The 27363-nt window shown below is 60.7% G+C and overlaps 1 protein-coding gene across 1 annotated transcript in view; it reads right to left on the bottom strand.

The window, feature by feature from the left end:
- Positions 1-2186: 2186 nt before the first annotated feature.
- The window catches only part of PI4KA (phosphatidylinositol 4-kinase alpha), a 61757-nt gene continuing 36580 nt past the window's right edge, over positions 2187-27363 (bottom strand). Inside the window, exons 20-55 of the mRNA XM_043901104.1 lie at positions 26577-26685; positions 26146-26282; positions 25849-25982; positions 25438-25520; positions 23878-23948; positions 23679-23803; positions 22995-23076; positions 22778-22861; positions 22603-22692; positions 22180-22299; positions 21975-22067; positions 21518-21674; positions 21305-21432; positions 12934-13092; positions 12593-12744; positions 12382-12489; positions 12177-12304; positions 11452-11571; positions 11284-11363; positions 11005-11198; positions 10278-10368; positions 9910-10077; positions 9698-9751; positions 8203-8323; positions 7890-8019; positions 7224-7294; positions 6240-6312; positions 6082-6152; positions 5286-5395; positions 5036-5140; positions 4825-4950; positions 4527-4647; positions 4207-4366; positions 3708-3797; positions 3259-3342; positions 2187-2537 (exon numbers count right to left, since the gene is read on the bottom strand). Coding sequence (XP_043757039.1) covers positions 2486-2537; positions 3259-3342; positions 3708-3797; positions 4207-4366; positions 4527-4647; positions 4825-4950; positions 5036-5140; positions 5286-5395; positions 6082-6152; positions 6240-6312; positions 7224-7294; positions 7890-8019; positions 8203-8323; positions 9698-9751; positions 9910-10077; positions 10278-10368; positions 11005-11198; positions 11284-11363; positions 11452-11571; positions 12177-12304; positions 12382-12489; positions 12593-12744; positions 12934-13092; positions 21305-21432; positions 21518-21674; positions 21975-22067; positions 22180-22299; positions 22603-22692; positions 22778-22861; positions 22995-23076; positions 23679-23803; positions 23878-23948; positions 25438-25520; positions 25849-25982; positions 26146-26282; positions 26577-26685 — 3981 coding nt within the window. The 3' untranslated portion in view covers positions 2187-2485. The remainder of the gene's footprint in view (positions 2538-3258; positions 3343-3707; positions 3798-4206; positions 4367-4526; positions 4648-4824; positions 4951-5035; positions 5141-5285; positions 5396-6081; positions 6153-6239; positions 6313-7223; positions 7295-7889; positions 8020-8202; positions 8324-9697; positions 9752-9909; positions 10078-10277; positions 10369-11004; positions 11199-11283; positions 11364-11451; positions 11572-12176; positions 12305-12381; positions 12490-12592; positions 12745-12933; positions 13093-21304; positions 21433-21517; positions 21675-21974; positions 22068-22179; positions 22300-22602; positions 22693-22777; positions 22862-22994; positions 23077-23678; positions 23804-23877; positions 23949-25437; positions 25521-25848; positions 25983-26145; positions 26283-26576; positions 26686-27363) is intronic.

The raw sequence follows: 27363 nt of genomic DNA, 5'->3' as shown, positions 1-27363 counted from the left end.
AGTTCCTCAGAGCAGGGTTGTGAGCCAGGGCTGACCACACGCATGCTGTTTTGAGATACCTGGGTCACTAGCACCGGGGGCTGGGGGCTGGATGGCTGTTATGGCCCCCCCGCACGGGATACGGCCCCTTTCTGGGTAGGCCCCCCTCACCGCCTCATGCAGTGTGTCTGATGGGTGAGCAAGGGCACTTCAGGGTGGTTTTAATTTGCATTTACCTTATAATCAAGGGCCAGGGGCATTTTTTTCCTGCAAACTATTCCTGTCATTTGCTTTTTCTTTTCTCGGCTGTACCCTGGGATGCAACTATAAACGGAGCTATCCTCATTTGTTTTGTTGCTGTGAGTACACACACAGTTGACTTTTGTATATTAACCTGTATCCTGAACCTCGACCGTAGAACAGACCAAGGTTATTTTGGATTTTTGTGTACACAGGCCACTTCTGAGTCGCTTCTCCTTTCCGATTCTCACTGTTTCCTTCTCTGACTAGACTGGCGAGGGCCCCCAGGGCCCAGCGCTGAGCAGAGGTGGTGACAAGTGTGGTCCGGGAGGGCGGCTGTCAGTGTGGCGTCTTTAAAGACGATGGCTGTTTTGCACTCACGTCAGGCAAGCCCTGCTCTGGGTTCCCTGAGGCGTCGGGCTCTTGGGTTGGTCTTTTGTTAACTGTGTTATTGGAAGAGGAACTTGATTGCCCTTAACACTTTAAATTTCGTTTTCAGTCTCTAAAGAGACCTATTTGCTTGTCAGCTCCTGGGTTTAGACTTTCTACCCAGCATTGTTAAAAGCGTTTATTTCTAACTTTTTAAAATATACAGTTTGCCATATTGCCACCATCTTGTTCATGGCATTCAGTTGACTTTCATTTTAAAGCCAATGCGACAGGCTTCCTTTCCACGTGATGTGGCCATCAGTTCTACTGTGAGTGAATTTCTGTTTTAGAGAGCATTCATCCTGTATTTCCTGTCTCCCCCTGCCCACCGCACCCAGTCTCCTGTTTGCTGGTTTCTGGAAGTTACACCCGATATTCTGGTTTGCTCATTTGAATGGACTCCTCTCCACCCACCTGCCCAGACACGGCCTGAAAGCCTCCCCCTCAGGTCACCCTCTCAGCTTTCACCGTTTGGCCTGGTGTTCCAGCCCCACCGCTGCAGCTTACACAGCGTGGGGCTCTCCCAGCTCCCCCGTTGATCCCTCACAATTGCACGGAACCAGCCTGAGGTGCTGCGCAGGGGCGGACGGGCGCCGTCGCCGTCGATGGAGCGCGCTGCGTGCTGCCGGGCGCGTGCGGGCCGCGGTCCTCCGCCCGCTGGCTTTCTGCCAGCCCCATCACTTGTGCAGAGAAGGGTGTTGCGAATCTCCAGGTGTGTGAGTCTATTTCTCCCCTGAATTCTGTCAAGCTTTGCTTCAGAAGCACACGTGCGCCTGCTGATGGGGAATCTCTGCCCCCTCCTTTCGCATCAGGTCTGTGACTGTCTTTATTGTCAGGAGCAACCGGGCCTCACGTTTCATCGCCAGTTAGAACTCCTGCCTCCTAGTGGGAGGCGCAGAATGACTGGCACGGGGGGGACCAACTGTCAGCCATGTGGCTGCTCCCCCGTGACGGCCTCCCTTCCTGGACGAGCTCCGCGTCTGACGACGCGCTTACCTTCCCAGCGGCCGCGTCTCCACGTCTTGGTGCTGCACTTCCTGCAGCTGAGTGCGTCCTGCGCCAGCTCTGGGGTCCTGCGGGGGACTGGAGTGTCCCACCCCCACTTACCGTTTCTTTATGCCCCTTCTCGGTGCCTGTTCTTTCATCAACAGGTTTTCTCTTCACCTCTGTCTTATACTGTGTACCAACCTTTCGGGTGACTCATTTCTAGATGTTCTGTCGTTTCTTTAGTAGGGTCGTCTGGGTGGGATGGACGCTGTGGGGGTGGGGGTCAGTGCGGGAGGACGGTGTGGCCGCGGAGCAGAGCGACCTGAAGATGCTGGAGACAGACACGGGAAGGAGGCGGAGCGATGCCCGCGGAGGCGAGGCCAGGAAGGGACGTCCGGCGGCCCTGAGCCGGCCGGGAGCACACAGGTGGTGTCGCTCCACGGCGCCGTGCTGGCTCGTCTCTGTGAGGCTCACAGTCGGGGTGCCGGGGCGGCCCTGAGCCCCTGCTGCCCCCACCCCAGCTAAACGTGCACTTAGGATCCAAGAGTGAATCAGGGTCCCGCGCAGCAGCGTGCTTTTATTTTGTTCACATTGGTTAAATACAGCTTTTCTGATTTTTATGCCTAAGAACATACTTCCTGTGCCTCTGAGAAAAGACGGGTGGGGAATGCGTCCAGTGCAAGAAGAGCCCGTGCCCGTGCAGAGACCGGCTCTGATTGTCCTTCTGGCCATGCAGGCGGCGCCCGGGACAGTGAGTCTCCGGCTTGGCAGGGGCACCTCTGGCCCATTTGTCTGCGGGATGAAGCGGCGGCCGGCGCGCCTGTGGAGATTGATTGCGGCCGCCCCGCTCTCAGTAGGGGATGTCGTTCTGATAGTACTGGATCATGTCATAGGTCCGGCTCCTGCAGGCAGAGGGCAAGGGGCGCTGTGAGGGGCTGACCCCTCTGAGCTGCCCCAGAGGCTCAGGGCCCAACCGCGGACCTCTGCCCCGCCAGCGCCTTGCCCGCTGGGACCCGTGCTCCCTTCCTGGCAGCCCCCCAGTTCTGCCCCGTCTCCTCGCTCGTGGGCGCCTAACGAGGGCTCGGGCGGATGTCTTTCCTCAGCTGGCTGCCTCCTGTCCTAGGAGCTGAGTCCAGGCCGGGGGTCCGCCTAGCACACAGCAGAGCCATCACAGCCCCATGCTGCCCACCAGACCCCTCCCACCGGGCCGAGCCCCTCCCTCTCTCTGCACCCTGGTCACCAAAAGCACGTGGCACCCCCAGGCCGCACTCCCCCTGGACCTTGGGGGGCCCAGTGGGGCCAGTCCTCTGTCCCCAGGGTGTGGGCCTGGGGGCTCTGCACCTCCTGCAGCCTGGCCTCCCGTGGGTCACCCCGTTGTTCAACCTGGAAACCTCCAGGCCACCTCCGACTGTCACAGCCCCGGGAATCTGTCCCCCAGAATGTCACTGAGGCCAAGCCCCTCCGGTCACAGCCCCCACAGCACCTGAAGCCCCTCACCCACCCCGCCAGGCCGGGCATCTCAGGGCAGTGCATCTGGTCACCTGGCCCAGGCGAGGCCCCACCCAGGGCCCCCTGAACACCAGCGGGGGGACACGCGAGGGGAGTGCAGGACTGGGGGCTTGCCTGTTGCTAAGGAAGCAGCTCTGAATGACCTTCAGGATGAAGTTCGCCGCCTCTCGCTCCGTCATGTTGGGGCTGAACCTGTGCCTGTGGGGGAAGGGCCACGTTAGGGCTGCCACCCTCCACGCGTGGATGTGGCCTGGTCTCCTGTGGGGCCGTGGTTCCCAGCTGGCCTCAAGGGTTTGGGCCCCTTGCCAGCAGCTCCCAACTGTGGGACTGGCAGCTGGGGTAGGATGGGCAGGGGGCTTGGCCTGGATGTGCCCTGAGAAACAAGGGGTGACAGGCACATCCCCTCCATGGCCACAGAAGACGGGGCACCTCGTACACGGCAGGCCTGGGGACAGCGCCTCACCCAGGAGCCCATCCAGTCTGGGCGTCCCAGGGGATCACCTGGCCTGGGTGACGGGCCCTGTCTCAGGGGACCGCCACCCCGCTGTCTGCCCAGGACCTACTTGAGGAGCTTGATTGTCTGGCCACGGAAGCAGGGCAGGCCCGTGTCCAGCATGAGGGTGACCAGAGAGACGACAGCGTCCATGTAGGGCCTGGGGAGAGGCAAGGAGGGAGGTGAGCAGAGTCCAGCCTGGGCGTGGCCCCTGCCCGCGTGGCTGCACACTCTGGGTGCCACCACACTGCTCTGCGGCTTAGCCATGTGGCGTCGGAAACCACGGGCTCTGGCTTGGGAAGAAAGGACTTGCCACTTGGAGGGACCAGAGGCAAGGCCAAGCCTGGGAGGTGCAGACGTGGGGGCACCAATGCCCAGAGTGAGGTGCTCCAGCAGAGATGGCAGATGTGACAGGAGCCAGGCCTCAGGGGCCTCCTGCACACGCCCCTCCAAACCCCAAACCTGCCCCCCAACCCCCGCCAAGACCTGAGATGGCCCGAGGGGAGGGGAGCCTGGATGTGTGGGCCCACCGGGGCCCCACCCTCCCTCATTTGGACCGCGAGGCTCACCGCACGGCCAGGTAGCCACGCACACACATCTCCATGAACCACTTGAAGGGCGTGGCCTCCATCTTGCCCCCCATGATCATCACCATCTCGTCTGTCAGCTTGATGTCCGGCTCCCAGCCGAGGTTGCCGCCCGGGGAGCTTTCGAACATGAAGCCAAAATCTGCAAAACCCCGAAAAGCCACAGTCAGCTGCAGGCTGGGGTGGAGGAGGAGAGCCCCGCCCCCAATGTGGATGACATGAGGGAAAGTCCCGCCCCCTGCTGCCCCCTACCCATGTGGATGACTTGAGGGAGAGCCCCGCCCCCACCCCACCCCGCCCACCGATGTGGATGAGGTGGCCCTTCTTGTCCAGCATGATGTTGCCGTTGTGCCGGTCCTTGATCTGCAGCAGGAACAGCAGGAGGCTGTAGGCAGCCATGCTGCGGATGAAGTTGTAGCGTGCCTGCGGGGGAGAGGGGCTCAGGGCCTGCTCAGCAGCCGGGGGGGGGCGCGGAGTGGTCCCCTCCCACCCCAGGAGTCGGCCTTCTTGAGGCCCACCCAAGGATTCTGCGGTCACAAGGAAGGTCATGGCCACCCGGGGCGGACCCAGACGGGAGGACTCAGGACGCTGGGCGCCCACCTGCTGGAAGGCCAGCGTGGACTCGTCTCCGTACTGGCGTGTGAAGTAGTCATACATGCCGAAGTCGGTCTGGCGGCCCAGCTGGTCCCGGGAGGTGCAGTCGGGGATGCACTCGATGACCCCACACTAGGGAGGAAGGGCCAGGCTGCAGGCACGCGGCGGGCTGAGGGGCAGGCCAAGGGGCGGCCGGGCTTCTGCTCTGGACACTTACCCCGGGGGCGGTAGCCACCACCCGGTACGGGAAGACGAAGAGGTCCAGGCCTACTAGCTGGAAGATGTTTTTGAAGAGGTCAATGATCTGCAGGGCCAGCATGTCCTGGGAGGCAGAGACACAGGGTGGTGGTGGGCAGCCACAGGGAAGCAAAGGTCCCTGTTTCTGTGCAAGGCTGGGAAGCACGCCGGGACCGGTAGAGAGCACCCCGGTGGGCCCGCGCCACCCCCCTGCCTGGGGGGGGTGCTACCTGCCGGCAGTCGTCCCCCACTTTGAAGATGGCCGCCTGCCAGGAGATCTTCTGGCCGTCGGCCTCCTGCGCGCTGCCCTCCTCCTCGGAATCTGAGCGGCACCGCAGGCCTGAAGGGGAGAGGCTGCCTGTCAGTGGGGGCAGAGGCCCTGTGAGGGTCTGGGGACGCCTTGCTCACATGCCTGAAGGAACCCCGAGAACCTTAGGGATCATGCCTGCAAAGCCTGAGGGGGGCTGATGAGGGCCTGGCAGACACCGGGGTCAGGCCGGCTTGTTTCCTGATAACAGCTGAAGACAGAGCCCGTCTCACTGGAGCGAGGACCAGGGGGGCACTGTTAGGGTTGGGCCCGAAGGGGTGCCCAGCAGGAGCGGGGCCACCTGGCTGGTGTCCCCCCAAACCCACACCACCAGAACTGTGGCATGTAACCACACGTGGTGACTGGTGGAGTCAGCGTGGCCCTGACCAGTGGTCGTGCCTTCCCAGAGACGAGGAGGGAAGGTAGAGGCCGCGCTGATGCGTCCACGGCCGAGGACCAGCCAGGCCCTGTGCTGGGAGGAGGCGCAGGATCCTGCCCGGAGGGAGCGGGGCCTCCCGACACCCTGAGCTCAGCACCAGGAGAGCAGACTCCTGCCGCGGAAGCCGGCCTGCCCGTGGGCGCTCGCACGGTGGCCAAGCAGGCCCGCCCTCCCAGGGACCTTGTCACTGCACATGTGCCCGCTCCCCAGACGAGGGGCCACACTGAGCCGTCACCGACCGTTCACGGGGACCCCAGACTACACGGGACGTGGCACTGACCTTCCTTCTCAAGCTCACTAACCCCGCAACGTTTCACCTTGAACTTGGCCAGATATGGGGCCTTGGCGGCGCTAGAAGACAACAGAGATGGGCGTGAGTGACCGGGAGGGGGCATGAGTCAAGAGGAGGGGTCCTGCGAGGGGCAGCCGGGGGTGCACCTCTGCATGGGCGTTCCAGACTTGTAGTCGATGTCCAGCACGATGGCCTCGGGGTTGCTGGGCAGGTAGCAGCCTGCAAGGGATGGAAGGACGTCAGGGGCCTGGGCGTGACGCAGGAAGACACGCTGCCGTCCAGCACGCAGGCCCATCCCCAGACAGACAGGCTGGCACTGAGGTCTGGAGGCCCGCCCTCCCTGGCTGTTTCTCTGGGTCTGTCCTGATGCCCACACGGCCCCCACCACCCTCACAGACACGTCTCCAAGGGGACTCCTGAACCCTCAGCTTCCTGGGTGCCCCACCACAGGACACACAGGAGCCCTGGCCCCGCCTGCCTGACCCCCAGCTCAGCCTGTCTGCGTGGATCAGGGTCCGGGGCTGCAGTTCCAGAGCCCCCCAGGTGGGGTCCCGATGGAGGCGCTGGCCCCGGGAGCACATGGCCCCCTGCCTCCTCCCTCACCAGCCCAGCCTCGCTCACAGGCCCAGCTCTGCTCTGGTCTGCAGCTGGCTGGCTCCCCAGGGCCTCGGGGATGTGGCCCAGCAGCAGGAGTCCTCTCAGAGGCTGGGCGGGGCTCAGCACAGTCCGGAGAGGCCCCCCTGGGGCTGGTGCCCACTGCAGAGCGGGCCTGGGCACGTGGGCAGGGCCAGAGTGTGAAGAGTGAGCGTGTGCGGCAGTGAAGAACCGAGAGCTGTGCGGTGACGTCCGGGCTCTGTCCTGCCCAACTCGGAGCACCGGGGAGGGGCACGGCCCTCATCCCACGGGCCCGGCACACTGGGGACGCCCCTTCCCTACGCCCACTGCCTCTGCTACACTGGAGCTCGGGAACCTTCTAGAACCACAGCTGCCTGGGACAGGGCTTGGCCTTCAGAAAACAGCTGGAGCCAGGAGGCCCATGAGTGACCGTTGGCCGGGGCAGGTTCTGGAGAGGGGTGCCAGGCACCCAGGGCCCGCACGTCCCCTTCCCACCAGGCTCCCCCTCCGCTCACCAGGCTGCACCTTCACTTCAGAGAGAGCCGACAGGCAGGCCTTCTTCCTCTCGTCACCTTTGGGGTAGGGCCTGGGGACCAGGACACAGACGCTGGCTTTCACGCTTCTGGGGCAGGCCCGCCTCTCTGAGGGCCCCTGCCCTGGGTGGCCTCTGGCAGCCCCCAGACCTCTGTGCCCCAAGATGAGGGGCTGAGGTGGAATTGCGCCCTCAGTGCAGAGGGCAGCCCAGGGAGCCCACCCTGACAGCTAGGCAAGGACAGGGTGACCGGGCAGGAGCCGGAGCGCTGGGGACAGAGGGGGCCAGGCTCCTCCCCCGGGCTCAGCCAGTGTCCATGACCCCAGGGCCCATCCTGCGCAAACGCGGGGCCAGGGCGTCCGAGGTCGGTGTCCGCTCCGTGTGAACATGGACCACGGAGGTGAGTCGAGACAGGACCTCAGGGCGGCCACGGGGTCTGGCTCCCTAACACTGCTGGGCCCCTCGGAGCCTCCAGAGCAGTGGCCTCAGACCTGAAGCGAAACTAACACATGCTTTCGGTGCACCTGGGGGCCCGCGGGAGCCCCGGACAGGCAGGCAGACTCCCATCCGGCTGCTCCTTGGCGGGGGCCATGTGCACACCGCCTCCGGGGCAGCTTGTCCGTGTGGGGCCTGGAGAAGGTGCGCTTACTTGATGATGGCTGAAACGTTGGTGATCTTGTTGAAGAAGTCGAACTCCCGCTGGTAGAAGTCCTTGGCTGGGCCGGAGAGGGAGCCCGTGATCTCCTCCACCAGCTGCTCCAGGAGCTCGCCGATGTCGGCTGTGGAGATGCTGCGGCTGAGCCCAGGCCCCGGGCCCTCTCTGTGGACCCCGCCCTGAGGACGTGTGGGGCGGCCGCCCGGGGAGCTGGAGGACGGAGCCACGGGGCTGGGGGCCGAGGCGGGGGCGGAGGGGACGACCCGGGCAGGGGGAAGGGCAGGGCCTCACGGGGGCCAGCACTCACGGTCCTTCTGGTGGCCCTCTTCGTCCAGGTAGATGTTGGTCTTCATGTTCCAGATGAACTGGTGCGCCAGCAGCTGGGACTGGGAGGCGGCCCACAGGATGTACTCCCGCACGTAGCCCATCTACAGCGGTGAGGCTGCGGTCAGCCTGGCCCGGCCCCCGGCGAGGCCCCGTGCACCCGAGCAGCCGCGAGCCGGGTGTGAGCAGCTGTCCGGGGCCGTGGGGCCGGCAGTCAGCCTGCTGGCCGACCACGGGGTCTGCACTCACGCAGGCACGGGCAGCCTCATCCGCGCTCCCCTGGACTCTAGACCACCTCTGCTGCTGTCAGCGTGAGGTGTGGGCAGGCGGGTCCCAGAAAACCCTACAGGCTGGTGGTTGAGTGTCGTGGCCCCCGCCCACCTGTGACCTCTCCTCCTCCCGCGTCAGGCCCAGCTCAGGGCGAGTCCCCACTCTAGGTTACGAAGGTGCTTGCCTTTCTGGAAGACTCCTGGGGGCGGCCTCTCCTTTCCCGCAGACATCTCTGCCCCCATCTACCGCTCCCCCCACCATCTGGTGAAGTATTCCCTGGACAGATGTCCTTGACTTGGTGGTGGGCTTCCCAAATAGGTCAAACTTCAAAAAACCCAACCCTAACCCAGCAAACAGAGCGGAGGCTGACCCATGAACATGCGATCTCCAGTGCAGGGCCTGGGGCTCGGCAGGGACAGGGTGGTCTGGGGGCCCGGCCCGGGGCGGGGGGCCGTGTGGGGTGGGGCCGGGGCACTCACTGCTGCCTGCAGCTGCAGGCTCGGGGAGGCACGGGGCCCGGCGGGGGCAGTGAGGGCTCCCGGCCGTGGTCACCCCATGGGTGCTGTCTGTCCAGGCCCCTTCGGGGCACGCCTATGTTCATGGCTGAATTGCCCTGTCCCCCACCCACATGCTGAAGCCCTGCTCTTGCTGAAGGCCCTCACTGTGTGTGAAGATGGCTGGAGATGGGCCTTTGAAGAGCTGGTGAAGTTACAGGAGATCAGTGGGGCCTCATCTGAGCTGACTCGTGTCCTCAGAAGAGATCAGGGCAGAGACGTGGGATGACCACGTGAGGACACAGGGCAGTGACTCCGTCTCCTGGCGAGGAGAGGGGCCTCGGGGGAGCCAGTCCCCCCACCTGGACACCGGACATCCAGCTTCCAGGCGTGTTCAGGTTCTGAACCCGTGAACTCCTCCAGGCTGGCCCCAGCTCACTAGCGCACCTGGCCTCTCCTCCCAGGAGACAGAGAGCTGGGTGTGGGAATCAGGGCCTGCCGAGACCTCCTTCCAGAAGATAGGTCCCGGGCTGGGCTACCCACCCTGAGGAAGTGGCAGTGATGCTTCCAGAAGCCGCTCACCCTGCACAGCGGGACTGGGCCTCAGGCGCTGGACGGCCGCGTGGTGGGGTGAGAGCTGGGGCCCAGGTCCTGGCTCCATGCCCCGCCCGCCCGGCCCTCGGGGCTGGGGAGCACGCGCGGGCGCAGACTCACCTTGTCATACCTGAGCGCCTGCACAATCTGGGGGATGTAGAACAGGATGGCGTCCTGTGGGGGGGTACAGCCGTGACTCCAGGGCGGTGGTCCCAGGAGCCCACCCAGCCCGCACCGGCCTCATCATAAACCAGGCTGCCCCGCGGCGTGCCCTGAGTGCCCCCCACCCCGCGGCCGGGCGGCCCCGAGGCCCACCCAACAGACGGGCTCACCGGCGGGAAGGACCGCAGGACCTTGACGCCGTACTGCGCGGTGAGGGGGTGCGGCGGGTACATGCTGGAGAAGTAGGACAGGCCCGTGGGCGGGTCCGCGGGCGCCCAGCACAGCACGTGGCTGAGCTCGGGCGCGTCGGCGTCGATCGTGTGCCAGGTGACCAGGAACTGGGGGGGGGGGGCGGTCACAGGGTGTGCTGAGCAGCATTCCAGCAAAGCCGACGCGTGCTGCCACCCGCACACCTCAGCCAGGGCGAAGCACATTCACCCCGCTGAGCTCAGAGTGCTGGCCGCGTTCCTCCAGGCGGCCCCGGAGGTGGCTCAGAGTCCGTGCCTTCCTGCCCTGGCCGCCCCCCGCCGCCCCCTACCTTGATGGCTTCTGGGATGTCACTAACGGCTCCCGGGTCCAAGCGCACCAGACGCGTCACCTCGTTGCCAATGGCTTCCGTGTTTTTGAACCTGCAGGCGCAGGGAGTGTGGGTGCCACAGACGGAGGACAGCGCCGGGGAGCCTGGGACTGAGGGCCAGGCCCGGCGCCCAGCAGCGTCTGAGCACCCTGGCTTCTGGCGGGTTCACTGCGACCAGCGGTGACCCGGACAGAGGGCCTGGAGCAGGAAGGCTCTGCCCTTCCCCTTTCAAGGACCACACCTCCCTTGGCAAGGCCCCAAGCAGCCCGCGGGCCAGAGGGCACCGCGGCGGGTGGGAGGAGGGGGCGAGTGGCCAGGCCGCGGTCCTGCCCCGCGTGGACCTGGCGCCTGTGGAGGAAGCACCGAGCAGGCAGTGTGGGCTCACGGGGTGGCAGGGGTCTGCAGGGACTCGGCCCCCTCCGCTCCTGCCGGTCAGAGCCGCCGGGAGAGCTCACAACCCAGGCGCTGCAGCCCGCGGACGCCCCCGGGAGTTACCAGCTGCTCCCTTTCCTCGTCAACCAAGATGGGCCTGGGGGCCCCATTACCACCTCCGGATGCGGGGTGCTGGGCCCCAGCGGGATAGAACCCACCCTGCACGGCGCGTAGGAGACACCCTCGACGGCCCAGGTGGTGACGCCCCCGCCCTGCCCCGCCGCTGCAGTGGCCGTGGGCGCGGCCTGGAGCGCACCTGGCTGGCAGCTGCACGGCCAAGTGGGGCGAGATGCTCCAGGCGAGGTTCACGTTGTCCTTCCACTGCTTCTCGCTCAGGCTGATGTACTTGGACCTCCAGTTGGCCACGCTGCTCTCCCCTGCCTGGTCCAGCTCCAGTTCCGGGGCCGACAGCGGGTTATACCAGGTGATGAGGCGCTCGATCTCGGTGGCCTGGGGGACAGACAGGGACACGGCTGTGCCCCTGTGTGTCCCCAGCAGCCCCCCACCCCCGCTCGGGCCTAGCGGGCAGCCTCACCAGCAGTGACAGCAGCAGGGTCCGGCGCTTCATGTAGTACTTGTGCAGCTGCGAGCCCCGGTTGGTTTTCTTGGACATGCCTGGGGCGGGGGATAGACACAGGGTGTCCCTCAGAGACGCTCCACCACCCCAAGGACCCGAGGGGCCCAGGTGAAAAGCCTCACCGACCTGACTTCTTGGAGATAGTGGACATGCCACTGGACAGTGGGTACGTGTTGATCCAGCCCTGCGTGGCCTGCTGGCGAGAGCCGACCGCGATGTCCAGGTTGCTCCGGGTGTCCTGGTTGTCTGCGGGCAGACACAGCATTCTAGAACGAGGCAGCCACGGGGGAGGAGACGGGGGAGATGGCTTCACAGGGAGCCAGGCACCCGGGAACTCCGGCAGACCGCTGCAGCAGAAGCTTCCCACAGCAGGCGGTGCTCCCCGAGTGCCACCCGCAGTGGCCATGGGGCACCTGCCCCCCAGTTGTGCTCCCGCACAGGGGGCCCAGGGCAGACGTGGGGCCGCCGGCCCTGCTCCGGGGGAGCCAGGAGCCACCGGGACACTCGCTGTGGGTGCTGTCCCCTGTCCTGGCAGACAGGCCGCCTGCATGGTCTGCTGCAGAGACCCTGGGGCCCTAGCTGCTGCAGGCAAGGGCCTGACCGCGGGGACGCTCCCACGACACTTATGTTAGAGTCGCTCCCGAAAGGACTGCCCGGCTGGGTGACGATGGACCGTGCCTCGCCCCTTCTGGCCCACCAGCCTCAGCCCAGGGTGGACTGACAGGCGTGCGGGACACCTGTGAACAGCCTGGCGCTGGGAACCTACGCCGAGGGCGTCTGCCTGGCCCGGGGGCCCTACCCCCACTCCTGGCCCAGAGCACGGTGGGGGAGTGGAGAGTGGGCCGGCATACCTGGGGGAACAAGCTGGCTGGCGGTCAGGTACTTCTTGTCCGAGAACATGGCGGTCCAGAACTTGATCATCACACTGATGTCCTCACGTAGCCGCTTCTCCCCCTGGGTCGGGAACCTTGGGGGGCAGCTGCAGATGGGGGGGGACCGGGGTGAGAGCCAGGTGCGCGGCGGGGGGACCTGGCCCGGGGCAGGGGCGGCGGGCACCTGAAGTAGTCGAAGGCGGTGGAGTAGATCTTCTCGCGGAGCACGTTGCGGATGGTGGCGTTGGGCAGCACGTCCGCGTGCAGCAGGGATAGGCCGAGGGTCAGCAGCCTGTGAGGGGGCCGGCTCAGTGCTCCGCCTCCAGCTGCCCCAGCTCGGGGCCCGCCTGCAGGCAGCAGCTCCCCCCTCCACCCCCCAGGCCCCCGGCTCTCACCTGAAGCGGGGCCCGATGGCCGCCACGTGCCGGTTCATGCTGCCCGCAGCGCCCCCGATGCTAAGCGACAGGGAGCGCTGCAGCAGGCTGCAGAAGATCTCCACCTGGTCGGAGCTGCAGTACTTGGCGATCTCGAACCGCTGCACCAGGAACTGTAGGGGGCGGGGGACCTGCTGCCTGTGGGGCCCGCCAGAGGGCAGGTGGGGTCTGCAAGGCAGGGGGCGGGTGTCTGGGGGAGAGGGGGTCCAGTACCGCCCCCTCCCAGAGGGGCATCTTCAACCAGGAGCCTCGGGGCAGCCCCAACCCGGGGGAAGAGTGGGAGGAGCCTGGGGGGCACGTACGTCAATCCAGATGTAGTGAGGGGTCACCTCAGGGGCACACGGCTTGGGTTGACTGGCTTCTGATGCGGCCAGCGGGTCTGCTTCCTTTATCTCCGCAGAAAACAGGCCGAACTTCTGCTCCACCGTCATCTGCCAGGCCCCCGCCATCTCCCGCATGAACTGAAAGAACGTGGCCATCAGCGCCTCTATGAGGCACAGAAAGGGGCCAGCTGCGTTTTCTCGTCGGTTTTCAATTATAAAAGGAACATATGCTCGTTGGAAACTTAGAAGACTGAGGAAGTATGAAGAAAAATAAAACCACCAAGGTCCCGTGATGACCCCACCCCTGGACTTCTTTCACCACACGCCCCTCCAGGACCACAGCTGGGCGCATGTCCCGCTTTGCTGCGCCCACCTGTGACCGCACCACCTGTTCAGGGCCTCCAGAACCCAGTGCCACTTCCACCTAACGGACCCGCGACAACACCTTCATGTTGTTGTCTTCATGCCCAAAACCAGGCCTGGGAAGAGCTGTGGGGGCCGAGTGGAGCCTGAGTCCCCACCACCAAGGCATGGGGTTTGGAGGGCAGCAACTCCTTCCAAATGCAAAGAGACAGACGAAAACAGTAGAATGGGAAAGACTAGAGATCTCTTCAGGAAAATCAGAGATACCAAAGGAACATTTCAAACAAAGATGGGGTCGATAAAGGACAGAAATGGTACGGACGTAACAGAAGCAGAAGATTCTAAGAAGAGGTGGCAAGAATACACAGAACTGTACAAGAAAGATCTTCACGACCCAGATAATCACGATGGTGTGATCACTCACCTAGAACCAGACATCCTGGAATGTGAAGTCAAGAGGCCCTTAGGAAGTATCATTACGAACAAAGCTAGTGTAGAGGTGATGGAATTCCAGTTGAGCTATTTCAAATCCTGAAAGATGATGCTGTGAAAGTGCTGCACTCAATATGTCAGCAAATTTGGAAAACTCAGCAGTGGCCACAGGACTGGAAAAGGTCAGTTTTCATTCCAATTCCAAGAAGGGCAATGCCAAAGAATGCTCAAACTACCGCACAATTACACTCATCTCACACGCTAGTAAAGTAATGCTCAAATTTCTGAAAGCCAGGCTTCAGCAATATGTGAACCGAAAACTTCCAGATGTTCAAGTTGGATTCAGAAAAGGCAGAGGAACCAGAGATCAAATCGCCAACATCTGCTGGATCATCAAGAAAGCAAGAGAATTCCAGAAACACATCTACTTCTGCTTCATTGACAATGCCAAAGCCTTTGTGTGGATCACAACAAACTGGAAGATTCTTAAAGAGATGGGAATACCAGACCACCTGACCTGCCTCCTGAGAAACCTGTATGCAGGTCAAGAAGCAACAGTTAGAACCGGACATGGAGCAATGGAGGGTTCCAAACTTGGGAAGGAGTGCGTCAGGGCTGCATGCTGGCATCCTGCTTACTTATGTGCAGATGCATCATGGGAAACGCCAGGCTGGAGGAAGCACACGCTGGGATCAAGGCTGCTGGGAGAAATACCAATGACCTCAGAGGGCAGATGACACCATCCTGATGGCAGAAGGTAAAGAGGAACTAAAGAGCCTCCTGATGAAAGTGAAAGAGGAGAGTGAAAAAGCTGGCTTAAAATTCAACATTCAAAAAACTAAAATCATGGCATCTGGTCCCATCACTTCATGGCAAATAGATGGGGAAACAGTGGAAACAGTGACAGACTTTCTTTTCTTGGGCTCCCAAATCACCGCAGATGGTGACAGCAGCCATGAATTAAAAGATGCTTACTACGTGGAAGACAATCTATGACCAACCTAGACAGCATATTAAAAAGCAGAGACATTACTTTGCCGACAAAGGTCCGCCAAGTCAAAGCTTATGGTTTTTCCAGTGGTCATGTATGGATGTGAGAGTTGGACTATAAAGAAAGCTGAGCGCCGAAGAATTGATGCTTTTGAACTGTGGTGTTGGAGAAGACTCTTGAGAGTCCCTTGGACAGCAAGGAGATCCAACCAGTCCATCCTAATGGAAATCAGTCCTGAATATTCATTGGAGGGACTGATGCTGAAGCTAAAGCTCCAATACTCTGGCCACCTGATGTGAAGAGCTGACTCATTGGAAAAGACCCTGATGCTGGGAAAGATTGAGGGCAGGAGAAGGGGACGACAGAGGATGAGATGGATACCATCACCAACTCAATGGAAATGAGTTTGAACAAACCCCGGGAGTTGGTGATGGACAGGGAGACCTGCTGTGCTGCAGTCCATGGGCTCACAAAGAACTGGACATGACGGAACAAGTGAACTGAAGTGACTCCTTTCAGGGCAGGGAGGTGGTCCGATTCTGAAGATGCCTTAGAGGTAAAAGGTCGACCTGACAGCATCCACTAAGGCTCGCCATGCAGCGAGGCTTCTTTCTTGGCATTTACAGACAGGGACAGTGAGGCCAGGCTGGGTCCGTGCACTTGAACCAGGGGCCAGAATTCCCTCCCACCTCAGTGGCACTAAGACCCAGATCCCTGTGCCGCATGAGGCCAACAAGGCTGCTCGCGATTTATCTTCCCACGAACCCAAAAAAGACGGCAGGAAGCCGGCAGGACTCGCCTCTGAGTTAGGGCCGCAGCTGATCTGTCTGTTCTCCTTCATGCCCATATGTAACAGCACACGCTGCCCAGTAACAGAAAGGTCCAGAAACTGAAGACAGAGAAATAAAGGGAATGGGCCCCGCTCTGGGGAGGCGTGGCTGGATCTGGCCCGCAGGTCCCTGCGGAGGCGAGGCGGGCACCAGGGTGACAGCCGACCTTCAGCCCTGAACCAGCAGCAAGGGCCAGAGGACAGGAACCAGCGTGGGGCCGGTGGGCTGTTGAGGGTGGTGGGCAGAGCGCGCCAGGAGCCGCTCCCCAGATGGTGTTTCCCTGGCAAGCCCGAGGCCAGCATGAGGTCTGGCACAAGTGGCGGATTGTCCTGCCAAGGCCAAGACCTCAAGCCAGCCTAGCGACTGGTGACGGCAGGAGGCAGGCTGGAGTCTCACAGACCCCAAATGAAAAGCAAAGTGCTTGGCAGAGAAACCCTTCCTTAAGCCCTCTCCTAATTTTGGAGAATAAGAGAGTGAGTGCGGGTGTAAACCGGGAGAGCCCACCCTCCTCTGCCGAGCCTCCACCCTCAGGGTGTGGCCTTCGCTTCGGCCACTGGACACAAGATGGATCCCCCCTGCCCGGCCCCGTGGCCCCCATTGCTCTCCCACAAACAGTGCCAGGCCGACAGTCACAAACTTGAACACAGACGACCCTGACGCTAGAACTGACCAAGCAGGCAAGAACTGTCAAGTAATCATTACAAATATGTTCAAAGACGCACAGGAAAAGATAGAAGAGGTAAACAGAGATTTGTCAGCAAAGAAATACAAAGCATAAAAAAGAAATAGGAACCCTAGGTCTGAGAATTATAATATCTGAAATAAAACTTAACACTAAAAATGGTTTAACGACAGAATGCGTAAGGCAGGAGAACGTCCAGGGAAACTGGATGGAGCCCAGCTGAAGCGGGCCAGAGTGTGAGAGAGTGCAGTGGCCCACGAGAGTGCCGAGGTCCGTGGGCACGGCCACCGTCTGAGGCCTGAAGCGAGCACCCCCAGAGCCCAAGTGAGGAGACGGGCAAAACGGGGTAAAAAATATACTGCATGAAACAGCAGCCTGAAATTTTCCCAGTGTGATTAAAAGTCTGAAATCTCTAAATTTAGTAAGTTCAAGAAGTCCCAGCATAAAATACACAGGACATCACACCCAGGCACGTAAGACTCAAGTTATTAAAAAATCTAGGCTCCTAAACAACACGGCTGCCAACTCAGGACCGCAGACCTGGGAAAAGCTGCCACCACGCGGGATGAAGGTGCATGTTCCCACCCGCCGCCCGCAGCCCAGGAAGTGCGGGAGAGGACCGCGGACCTGGGCTCACAGGAACATGTGAGGAGCGGATGCGGTCTGGACAGACCCGCCGGCTTAGGAAAAGGCCTGACAACACACAGCACGGTTGCAAGGCGTGTGTCCCGCACAGCAGGGACACAGATGGAGACAAGTCACGCACGAGCCCCGATGGCAGGGGATGCAGCCGTGACCGCAGAGCCCCCTCCCCACAGGGACAAGAGCCGCGTGAGATGGACAGGTGGGCACAGGGCGCGGGGCCCATGCCGTCACCGTGGGCACGCAGTCAGAACCTGCAGTGGGCCCTGAAGATGGCACAGCCAGCAGGCCAGAGATAGCCCAGCCCCGGCCGACCTCCCTCCTGGGGTCAGGGCCAGTGACCCCTCACCTCAGCCAGGACCGTGCCCCCGACCGGGAACACCCCAGCTGCATCCTTGGAAGTTACCCAGCTAACTCCCTCAGGAGCAAGGAAAACAGAACCCCCTTCTGACCACACATCTCAGCTAAATAAACGCAGGAAGTACTAGGCACATCCCATGTTACCATGGAAACTAACGGGAATCTTGGAAACACAAATCTGTTTTCAGATGTTATGTGACCCTCCTCTCCTTGGGTCCCCTCCAGCAGGAAGTCCAGAAACACAGACACAGGGGGCTGCCCTCCTGGGCAGCTGAGACCCAGCTGCTGGGGATAAACACATGCGCCCTCGTGGCTCAGACAGTGAAGAGTCTGCTTGCAGTGTGGGAGACCCGGGTTAGATCCCTGGGTCGGAAAGATCCCCTGGAGAAGGAAATGGCACCCCACTCCAGTCCTCTTGCCTGGGGAGTCCCATGGGTCGCAGAGTCAGACACGACTCAGTTCAGTTCAGTTGCTCAGTTGTGTCCGATTCTTTGTGGCCCCATGAATCGCAGCACGCCAGGGCTCCCTGTCCATCGCCAACTCCCGGAGTTTACTCAAACTCAAGTCCATCGAGTTGGTGATGCCATCCAGCCATCTAATCCTCTGTCGTCCCCTTCTCCTGCTGCCCCCAATCCCTCCCGGCATCAGAGTCTTTTCCAGTGAGTCACCTCCTCGCATGAAGTGGCCGAAGTATTGGAGTTTCAGCTTCAGCATCAGTCCTTCCAATGAACACCCAGGACTGATCTCCCCTAGGATGGACTGGTTGGATCTCCTTGCTGTCCAAGGGACTCTCAAGAGTCTTCTCCAACACCACATCTCAAAAGCATCAATTCTTCGGTGCTAAGCTTTCTTTATAGTCCAACTCTCACATCCATACATGACCATTGGAAAAACCATAGCCTTGACTAGACGGACCTTTGTTGGCAAAGTAATGTCTTTGCTTTTTAATATGCTATCTAGGTCGGTCATAACTTTCCTTCCAAGGAGTGTCTTTTAATTTCATGGCTGCAGTCACCATATGCAGTGATTTTGGAGCCCAAAAAAATAGTCTGACACTGTTTCCACATCTATTTGCCATGACGTGATGGGACCAGATGCCATGATCTTAGTTTTCTGAGTGTTGAGCTTTAAGCCAACTTTTTCACTCTCCTCTTTCACTTTCATCAAGAGGCTTTTTAGTTCCTCTTCACTTTCTGCCATAACGGTGGTGTCTTCTGCATATCTGAGGTTATTGATATTTCTCCCGGCAATCTTGATTCCAGCTTGTGCTTCTTCCAGCCCGTGCTTCTTCCAGCCCAGCATTTCTCATGATGTACTCTACATATAAGTTAAATAAGCAGGGTGACAATATACAGCCTTGACGTACTCCTTTCCCAATTTGGACCCAGTCTGTTGTTCCATGTCCCATTCTAACCTTTGCTTCCTGACCTGCATACAGGTTTCTCAAGAGGCAGGTCAGGTGGTCTGGTATTCCCATTTCTTTCAGAATTTCCCACAGTTTATTGTGATCCACACAGTCAAAGGCTTTGGCATAGTCAATGAAGCAGAAATAGATGTTTCTCTGGAACTCTCTTGCTTTTTCGATGATCCAGTGGATGTTGGCAATTTGATCTCTGGTTCCTCCGCCTTTTCCAAAACCAGCTTGAACATCTGGAAGTTCACGGTTCACGTATTGCTGAAGCCTAGCTTGGAGAATTTTGAGCATTACTTTACTAGCGTGTGAGATGAGTGCAATAGTGCGGTAATTTGAGTGTTCTTTGGCATTCCCCTTCTTTGGGATTGGAATGAAAACTGACCTTTTCCAGTCCTGTGGCCACTGCTGAGTTTTCCAAATTTGCTGGCATATTGAGTGCAGCACTTTCACAGCATCATCTTTCAGGATTTGAAATAGCTCAACTGGAATTCCATCACCTCCACTAGCTTTGTTCGTAGTGATGCTTTCTATGACCCACTTGACTTCACATTCCAGGCAGGATGTCTGGCTCTAGGTGAGTGATCACACCATTGTGATTACCTGGGTCGTGAAGATCTTTTTTGTACAGTTCTTCTGTGTATTCTTGCCACCTCTTCTTAATATCTTCTGCTTCTGTTAGGTCTATACCATTTGTCCTTTATTGTGACTGTCTTTGTATGAAACGTTCCCTTGGTATCTCTAATTTTCTTGAAGAGATCTCTAGTCTTTCCCATTCTGTTGTTTTCCTCTATTTCTTTGCATTGATTGCTGAGGAAGGCTTTCTTATCTCTCCTTGCTATTCTTTGGAACTCTGCATTCAAATGGGAATATCTTTCCTTTTCTCCTTCACTTTTCGCTTCTCTTTTTTTCACAGCTATTTGTAAGGTCTCCTTGTACAACCATTTTGCTTTCTCGCATTTCTTTTCCATGGGAATGGTCTTGATCCCTGCCTCCTGTACAATGTCATGAACCTCCGTCCATAGTTCATCAGGCTCTCTATCAGATCTAGTCCCTTAAATCTATTTCTCACTTCCACTGTATATTCATAAGGGATTTGATTTAGGTCATACCTGAATGGTCTAGTGGTCTTCCCTACTTTCTTCAATTTAAGTCTGAATTTGGCAATAAGGAATTTATGATCTGAGCCACAGTCAGGTCCCGGTCTTGTTTTTGCTGACTGTATAGAGCTTCTCCATCTTTGGCTGCAAAGAATAGAATCAATCTGATTTTGGTGTTGACCATCTGGTGATGTCCATGTGTAGAGTCTTCTCTTGTGTTGTTGGAAGATGGTGTTTGCTATGACCAGTGCGTTCTCTTGGCAAAACTCTATTAGCCTTTGCCCTGCTTCACTCTCTACTCCAAGGCCAAATTTGCCTGTTACTCCAGGTGTTTCTTGACTTCCTACTTTTGCATTCCAGTCCCCTATAATGAAAAGGACATCTTTTTTGGGTGTTAGTTCTAAAAGGTCTTGTAGGTCTTGATAGAACTGTTCAACTTCAGCCTCTTCAGCGTTACGGGTTGAGGCATAGGCTTGGATTACCGTGATATTGAATGGCTTGTCTTGGAAACGAACAGAGATCACTCTGTCGTTTTTGAGATTGCATTCAAGTCCTGCATTTCAGACTCTTTTGTTGACCATGATGGCTACTCCATTTCTTCTAAGGGATTCCTGCCCACAGTAGTAGATATAATGGCCATCTGAGTTAACTTCACCCATTCCAGTTCATTTTAGTTCACTGATTCCTAGAATGTCGACATTCACTCTTGACATCTCCTGTTTGACCACTTCCAATTTGCCTTGATTCGTGGACCTAAAATTCCAGGTTCGTATGCAATATTCCTCTTTACAGTGTTGGACCTTGCTTCTATCACCAGTCACATCCACAACTGGGTGTTGTTTTTGCTTTGGCTCCATCCCTTCATTCTTTCTGGAGTTATTTCTCCACTGATCTCCAGTAGCATATTGGGCACCTACCGACCTGGGGAGTTCATCTTTCAGTATCCTATCAATTTGCCTACTCATACTGTTCATGGGGTTCTCAAGGCAAGAGTACTGACGTGGTTTGCCATTCCCTTCTCCAGTGGACCACATTCTGCCAGACCTCTCCACCATGACCCGACTGTCTTGGGTGGCCCCACCCGCACGGCTTAGTTTCACTGAGTTAGACAAGGCTGTGGTCCTGTGATCAGATTGGCTAGTTTTCTGCGATTATGCTTTCAGCATGTCTGCTGTCTGATGCCTTCTCACAACACCTACCATTCTACTTAGCTTTCTCTTACCTTGAACGTGGGGTATCTCTTCACAGCTGCTCCAGCAAAGCGCAGCCGCTGCTCCTTACCTTGGATGTGAGGAGATACCCCTCGTAGGGCACAGACTGGGGGATGCAAAGCAGCCACCAGCGGAGCAAGGGCGCCCTCTGCCGAGCACCGGGGGAACGACAGTCAGGCCCAAGTCCCCTCTAACCCAGAGACGGTCCTGGGCTTTCGTTGTGCGAGGCCCCGGGGGTACAAAGTGGCCTGCCCGGAGTCTCCATGCTCCACAGCCAGGGGGCCAAGGCTGGTTCTCCAACCTTAGGGCCCCATGGCCAGCGTCTTACCGGCACCTCCACCCCGTTCTTGCCGGCCAGCAGCCACTCCCAGCAGGCCAGGGCGGTCTCCATGCCGTGCTCATTGAACATCTGCAGGGGGCCCCAGCACAGGTGGTGGAGGAGCTGCGGGTCACAGTCTGCAACCAGGGGGACGCCGTTCAGAGGCCCCAGTGGGTGGGCCCGCGACCCCCACCCCCGCGCACGGCGCAGCCGCAGCCGTACCTTTGCTGCTGATGAGCATGGCGGTCAGCTTGAACATGGCCTGCGTGTACTGCTGAGCATCGCCAGCGCCCAGCGCGGCCCTCAGCTCCTGGACCATCATCTTGTTCAGGTCCGACGTGTGGCCTGTGGCGTCTGAGAACCGGATCATCCCGTACACCTGCGGGCGGCGTAGGCGCACGTGGCCCGGCTGCCCCGCCCACGGCCCCTGCGGGCGCCGAGTGCCAGGCTGTCCCCGCAGCCCACCCCCTGCCCCCAGAGCTCCTGCAGAAGCTGCTGCTTCTGCTCCCCAGGTTCTGGACGGACCCCCAGGGCAGGGGGCTTCTTGAGTTGGGCATTTTTTTCTTTCTCAAGACTTGAGAGGAACTCCCACCCCTTCCAAAGACTGGACCTTCCCCAGAGACAGACCTCCCGTCACCCCCGGGGGAGGGAAGAGGCGGGCAGGCAGGCGGGGAGGTACCTCGCCAGCGTAGCGGTTGCGCAAGTTCAGTGAAGCCATGAAGTTGGAGTAGTCCTTCTTGACGCAGGCCGGCCGCTCCGTGAGCTGCGTCGCCTGCAAACACACCACAGTGGCCACGCTGTGCAGCACCACACCGTCTACTGCGTGGGTCTGACCCCACAGGGGCCGGCACGCACGCTCGTGAGAAGGGGCCGCGTGCACATACCCCGAGGCTCGTGTTCTGCCTGTTGTAGCCGGCGTAGTGCAGGACGCCCTCGGTGGCCATGGCCAGCCCCGTGTGCTGCGTCAGCCCCGACAGCCAGTTCTGGTGTTTGTTCAGGTACTCCTGCGACGGCCGCGTCACGTCACCGCGGGGCGGAGCCACGCCTCTGCGCGCAGGCGGGCGGGCGGCGAGCCTCCAAGCTGGCGCCGCCCCGCCACGCCCCCACACGCCCGGTCAGCGGCCCTCAGCCCCTCCGCAGGCGCGCCGCACGCCCCACCCGGACGGGCACACCAGCCCCCGGTACCCCTGCTGCCCCCGGCCCGTCACACCAGTGCCGTGTGAGGGCTGGGCACGCCCTGTGGGTAAAGCTCCTGACAGCTGGAAGGGGGTCACCAAGGGAGCGTCCTGCTGGCCTCAAGGAAGTACCTGCAGATGGGACTTGGTGGCCGTGGGTGCCCACTTCATGGCCTCCTGAAGGATCATCCCGCAGCGCGCGGCAAAGTCCTTGACGATGCTCTGGCAGAGGGGGCGAGGGCAGGCAGCACTCAGTGCCCCAGGGCTGGGCCGAGCCCCGGGCCCGGGCTGGGCCCCGCCCACCTACCTCTCGGGCCTCGTAGGTGTCCGGGACGGTGATGCGGTAGGGCGCGTCGGGAATCTCATAGTACGGCTGGTCCTTGTGGATGTCCTGAAAGCACAGGGCCCACCTCGCACCACGGCCCGACGGGCGCTTCCCTCCCTGCCTCCACCCGTCTGTGCGGGCAACCCCGCCCTCCGTCTGGGGCGGGAGGCAGGCTCGGCGGGGCGGGCGGGGCACTCACCGCGCTCAGCGACAGCGACAGGGTCTGCAGGATGTCCAGCATGGTCTTCAGCACCGTCCCGCTCCAGAGCAAGTGGGGGAACCTGCACCCAGAGCCCTCTGCTCAGGGCCCAGAGCCCCCCACCCGGAGCTGTGCTCCCGAGGCCACCCAACCCCACCGTCCTGGCCACCGGCCAGGCGTCCCCTGCTCTCTACGGGGTCCTCCGTTTCCATCCATGGCCCCCTACTCTCACACTGAAAAAGGCAAGACGGGACCCTTGAACAACAGGGGCTGGGGGCACAGCTGCACGCGCAGGAAGTCTGAGGGTAAGTAACAGCTGTCTACATGTGGCACCTTGGGGTACACAGGAGGAGATGCCGGGAGCCAGCGGCCCACGGAGCAGGCTGCAGGCACGGAGGCTGGCTCAGACACGCCCTCCGGCCCTGCCGGGACAGCATCTGCTGCGGGGACCATGCAGGCCCGTTCACTCTCTGAGGCCGTTACGGGGCTGTGGGGCAGGCCCGGGTCGCCCTTAGCACCCTCCCCCGGCGGCCATTCCACGAGGCTCTCGGCACGGCAGGAACAGCGTAGGGTGCAGGGCGCTCAGGGAGGGCCCAGTCCTCCTATGGGCCAGGGGACACCCGGGACCTCCGGGGGAATGTGGACTGGGGGACGGTGCGTGGCCCAGCAGGGAGCGGAGCTCACTTGTCCACCAGCCCAGACAGGTACTTGTCGGCCACCCTGCGGATGCGCTTGTGGACGTGGTTGAAGTTGACCAGCAAGAACTGCGCGTGGCGCTCCAGCTCCTCCTCGTTCTCCTTGGTCTTGGCCTGGGTTCAGAGGACACAGGCTGCAGGCCCCGCACGCATGTTGGCGAGCATGCGGGCACCCCCCCGAGGCTTACTTTCTCTGCCATCATGTTCAGGAAGGCGTCGAACACCTTGTCGGCGACGGCGATCACACACTGCATCATCCCTGTGACACAGGGGCGTCAGTGGGGAGACTGCCCGCTGCCCCCGACCCCGCCCAGGCTGGCCCCGCTCCCCAGGGGAGTGCCGCCCACCTGTGGCCAACACAGCACTGCCCCCGAGCCCCCGGCTCCTCTTGGGTGCCCCCACCAGCCCCTTACAGGTGCCTCACAAGTCAACACGTGAGCGACAGGACGCGAGTCTGTCTGTTCTCTTACTAAAGCTGGCAGACGCTGCCTAGACCGAACATTTCTTCTCTCTGCTGCCTCAACTTTAACATCTGTACGTGGCTCTGTCCCTTTTCTTACGTCACGTTCGCGTCACTTGAGCGTCGGGGACAGGCACGCTCTGAGAGAGCAGAGGCTCGAGTGTGGCCCTGTCAGGACGTGAGTCTCGGGTCTGTGCATGGCATCCTGGGACGTGCGAGTCCTCGCGTCCCGCGGACTCGTGTCCCGAAAGCGTCCCAGGAAAGAAGAACGTGGCCTTAAACCAGGCAAGCACGCACGTCCTGCTGCGGCACGCAGGGTGCCCCAGCGAGGGGCGGGTGCCCCACGGCGAGCTGTCTGCTCTTGGCTGACAAGCCTCTCTAACTGCTGCTCGTGGGACGTCTCTGTCCATCAGCTGCGGGGCACCCTTCCTACCTGGTCAGTGAGACCAGGGGTGGCCCTACACAGCTGCCCGGCCTCTCCCTGGACCCCGTGGCTCTTTCCTGATCACATGAAAGGAACAACCACAGTCGCTAATTCACAAACACCTGGTGGAAGAAATGGGCTTCCCTTGTGGCTCAGTTGGTTAAGAATCTGCCCGCAATGCAGAAGACCCAGGTTTGATCCCTGGGTCGAGAAGATCCTTCCTGGATAAGGAAATGGCAACCCACTCCAGTACTCTTGCCTGGAAAATCCCCTTGGACAGAGGACCCTGGTGGGCTACAGTCCATGGGGTCGTAACTTAGTGACTTGTAACTAAACCATAACAACTTAGTGACTAAACCACCATCAGTGGAACAAGTAAAATTAGACACTGCATACATACATACAAGCATAGAGGGACACGTGCACGTCACCTCCTAAAGTTTTCCAAGACACACGTCCTAATGTATTTTTCCCTCTTTTACACAAAACAACAGAAATGTATCCACATTCGGGTTCTGCACCCTGGCCTTGGTCCTCTCAGCAGCAGTGTCGAGAAGCAGGACCGCTCCTCGGCCAAGAGCTGCCCAGGCCCATCCCCACACCCAGGGGCCTGGGCTGCTCTGGCAGAGGCTGGCTGGGCCCCGAGCCCCGGGGCTGCAGTGTGTCTGCAGGGATGTTCCTGGCCCAGCCCCCAGCCCACACGCAGAGCCAGGACGCGGTCTTTGGGGCCGTGTGCTTATACTCGTGTTTCCGAGGCAGCATACAGCAGCGGTGCGGAGCTGCCTCCTCCATGCACACAGGGAGCACGCTCCGTTCACACCACTAAACCCCAACGCACCTCAGAGGCCTGCAGCGCCAACTTACCGGACTTGTCTTTCTGGATAGCTTTGTCCTCAAAGTAGCAGAACATCACCTGGAAGCGGTCGGGGTCGGTGGAGCGCAGGACCCTGTGGACGGCTGGGATGAGCGCACAGCTCGGGCCTAGCAGCTGCAGCGCCGCTGGGACGGTGAGGTCGTGAGCGCAGCTGCCCTCCCGGGGCCTCGAGGGCCACGTGCACAGGGCTGGCAGCCGCTCCGGGGACAGCTCAGCGGCCTGGCCCCAAGTGGGGGTGGCCGCAGCGCCGGATCCTGGGGGCATCTGGGGCTCAGGAAGGACGCGCACATGGACAGCAGGAGCCTGGGCTGGCATTTCTAAGGACACTGACCAGGAGGAGCAGCACGGCCTTGAGCCTGGAGGCGCTCGCGGGGCTCAGGGCGTGGGGGCAGCCGGCGTACCTCATGTACTCCAGCCGGTAGACGGACAGCAGGTAGGTGGACATGGCGAAGTCCAGCTTGCCGATGAGGGCAGATACCTCAGGGGCCGGGTCCAGGAGGTTGACGATGGTGCTGCGCAGCTCGCTCAGCTCGGCCTGTGGGCGGCGGGGCTGCGTTGGTGCAGGCGGCCCCACCCCTGAAACCGGCCCTGCGGCCATGCGCCTACACAGACACGGACACGCAAGACCAGCCCTCTCATCCCTGGGGGCTTCCCAAGCCCCGCCCGGAGCACCGTGCTTGGCAGGGAGGCATCCTTACGGGTGTGACCGTGTCGTTCTTCATGGCCGAGTTGTACTGGAGGACGGACCGCAGGGGCTCTTTGCTGGGAAAGGTCAGCAGCGGGGACTTGGTGGCGATCTCACAGACCCCCTCGTACCACTCCTCTGGCCAGAGTCCTGCGAGACAGGGAGGGCTGAGGCGCCACCTGGCCCAGGAGGCACCCCGCTGGGGCCCAGGCTGACAGCGGCTCGAGCCACGGGCCCCTTGCCTGAGCCACCATCCCAGGGTGGGGACAGAAGCAAGTCTGCTTCCTAAGTGGGACAGGGTCCCCGAAGGTACGCGGTGTTCCCAGAAGCCTAAGCCACGGCCCCACTGTGGAGGCGGCAGCCCCACTGGCCGTCCTGCGTGGGGGCACACACCCTGTCAGGACCTTGGGCCTCACTCTGCACTGTGCCCCGGGGGGCCCCTACCTGAGCCCTCCACGGCGAACCCCATCAGCACCGAGTATAGCCAGAAGTCCCGGAAGAGCTTCTGCAGCCGCGGCTTCGGCTCCTTGATGGGCGGCAGCCGCCGGGTGAGCTGGCGGAGCAGAGGCAGAAAAGGGGGCTGTCTGCACACGAAACTGAGACCTACAGACGCAAGCCCGTGACCCGCCCTCCAGGTCTCCTCTCAGAGGAGCGGTCTCTTGGCCCGGGAGGGGAAGGCCGGACCAGCGGCCCCCGGCAGGCTCCCTGGAAACCCTCCCGTGCCCTGGAGTGCAGGCGAGCTTTGCGCCAGGAGGGACCAGTCCCACCTCACCACCAGGAAGCAGGCGGCAGCAGCTCCAGGACCCCGGCCAGGCATTTACAGGTGGGCAGCCGCGGGGCTGCAGGAGCAGCAGGCCCGAGGCGGGGTGCGGTGGGGTGGGGGCAGGGAGGCGCAGGGCCGTGGGCAGAACCCAGCGTGTGAGGCGGGTCACAGTGAGTCTCTTGAGACTGGAGTCCCTGCACTCCCAGCCTGACAGTGTCCTGCTATGTGTGTGTGTGTGTGTGCACGCCCGTGTGCGCGGGGCTTGGGTACGGAAAATGGTTACAAGTGTGCACGGCACCTGGCGGACGCATAGACCCTCTAGAGCCTCTGGTAGAGGTCAAGCCCACAAGGCGATAACTAACCCACAGCAAGCGGGGCTCCTTGGTCTGAGCATGTACTACGATCTATAAGCATGGAGTATGTGCCGGAAAATTGATGCTTTTGAACTGCGGTGATGGAGAAAACTCT

The sequence above is a fragment of the Cervus elaphus genome, chromosome 5 (genome assembly GCF_910594005.1).
Source record: "Cervus elaphus chromosome 5, mCerEla1.1, whole genome shotgun sequence".
Classification (NCBI taxonomy): Eukaryota; Metazoa; Chordata; class Mammalia; order Artiodactyla; family Cervidae; genus Cervus; species Cervus elaphus.
This window is presented reverse-complemented; position numbering and strand designations above follow the sequence as displayed.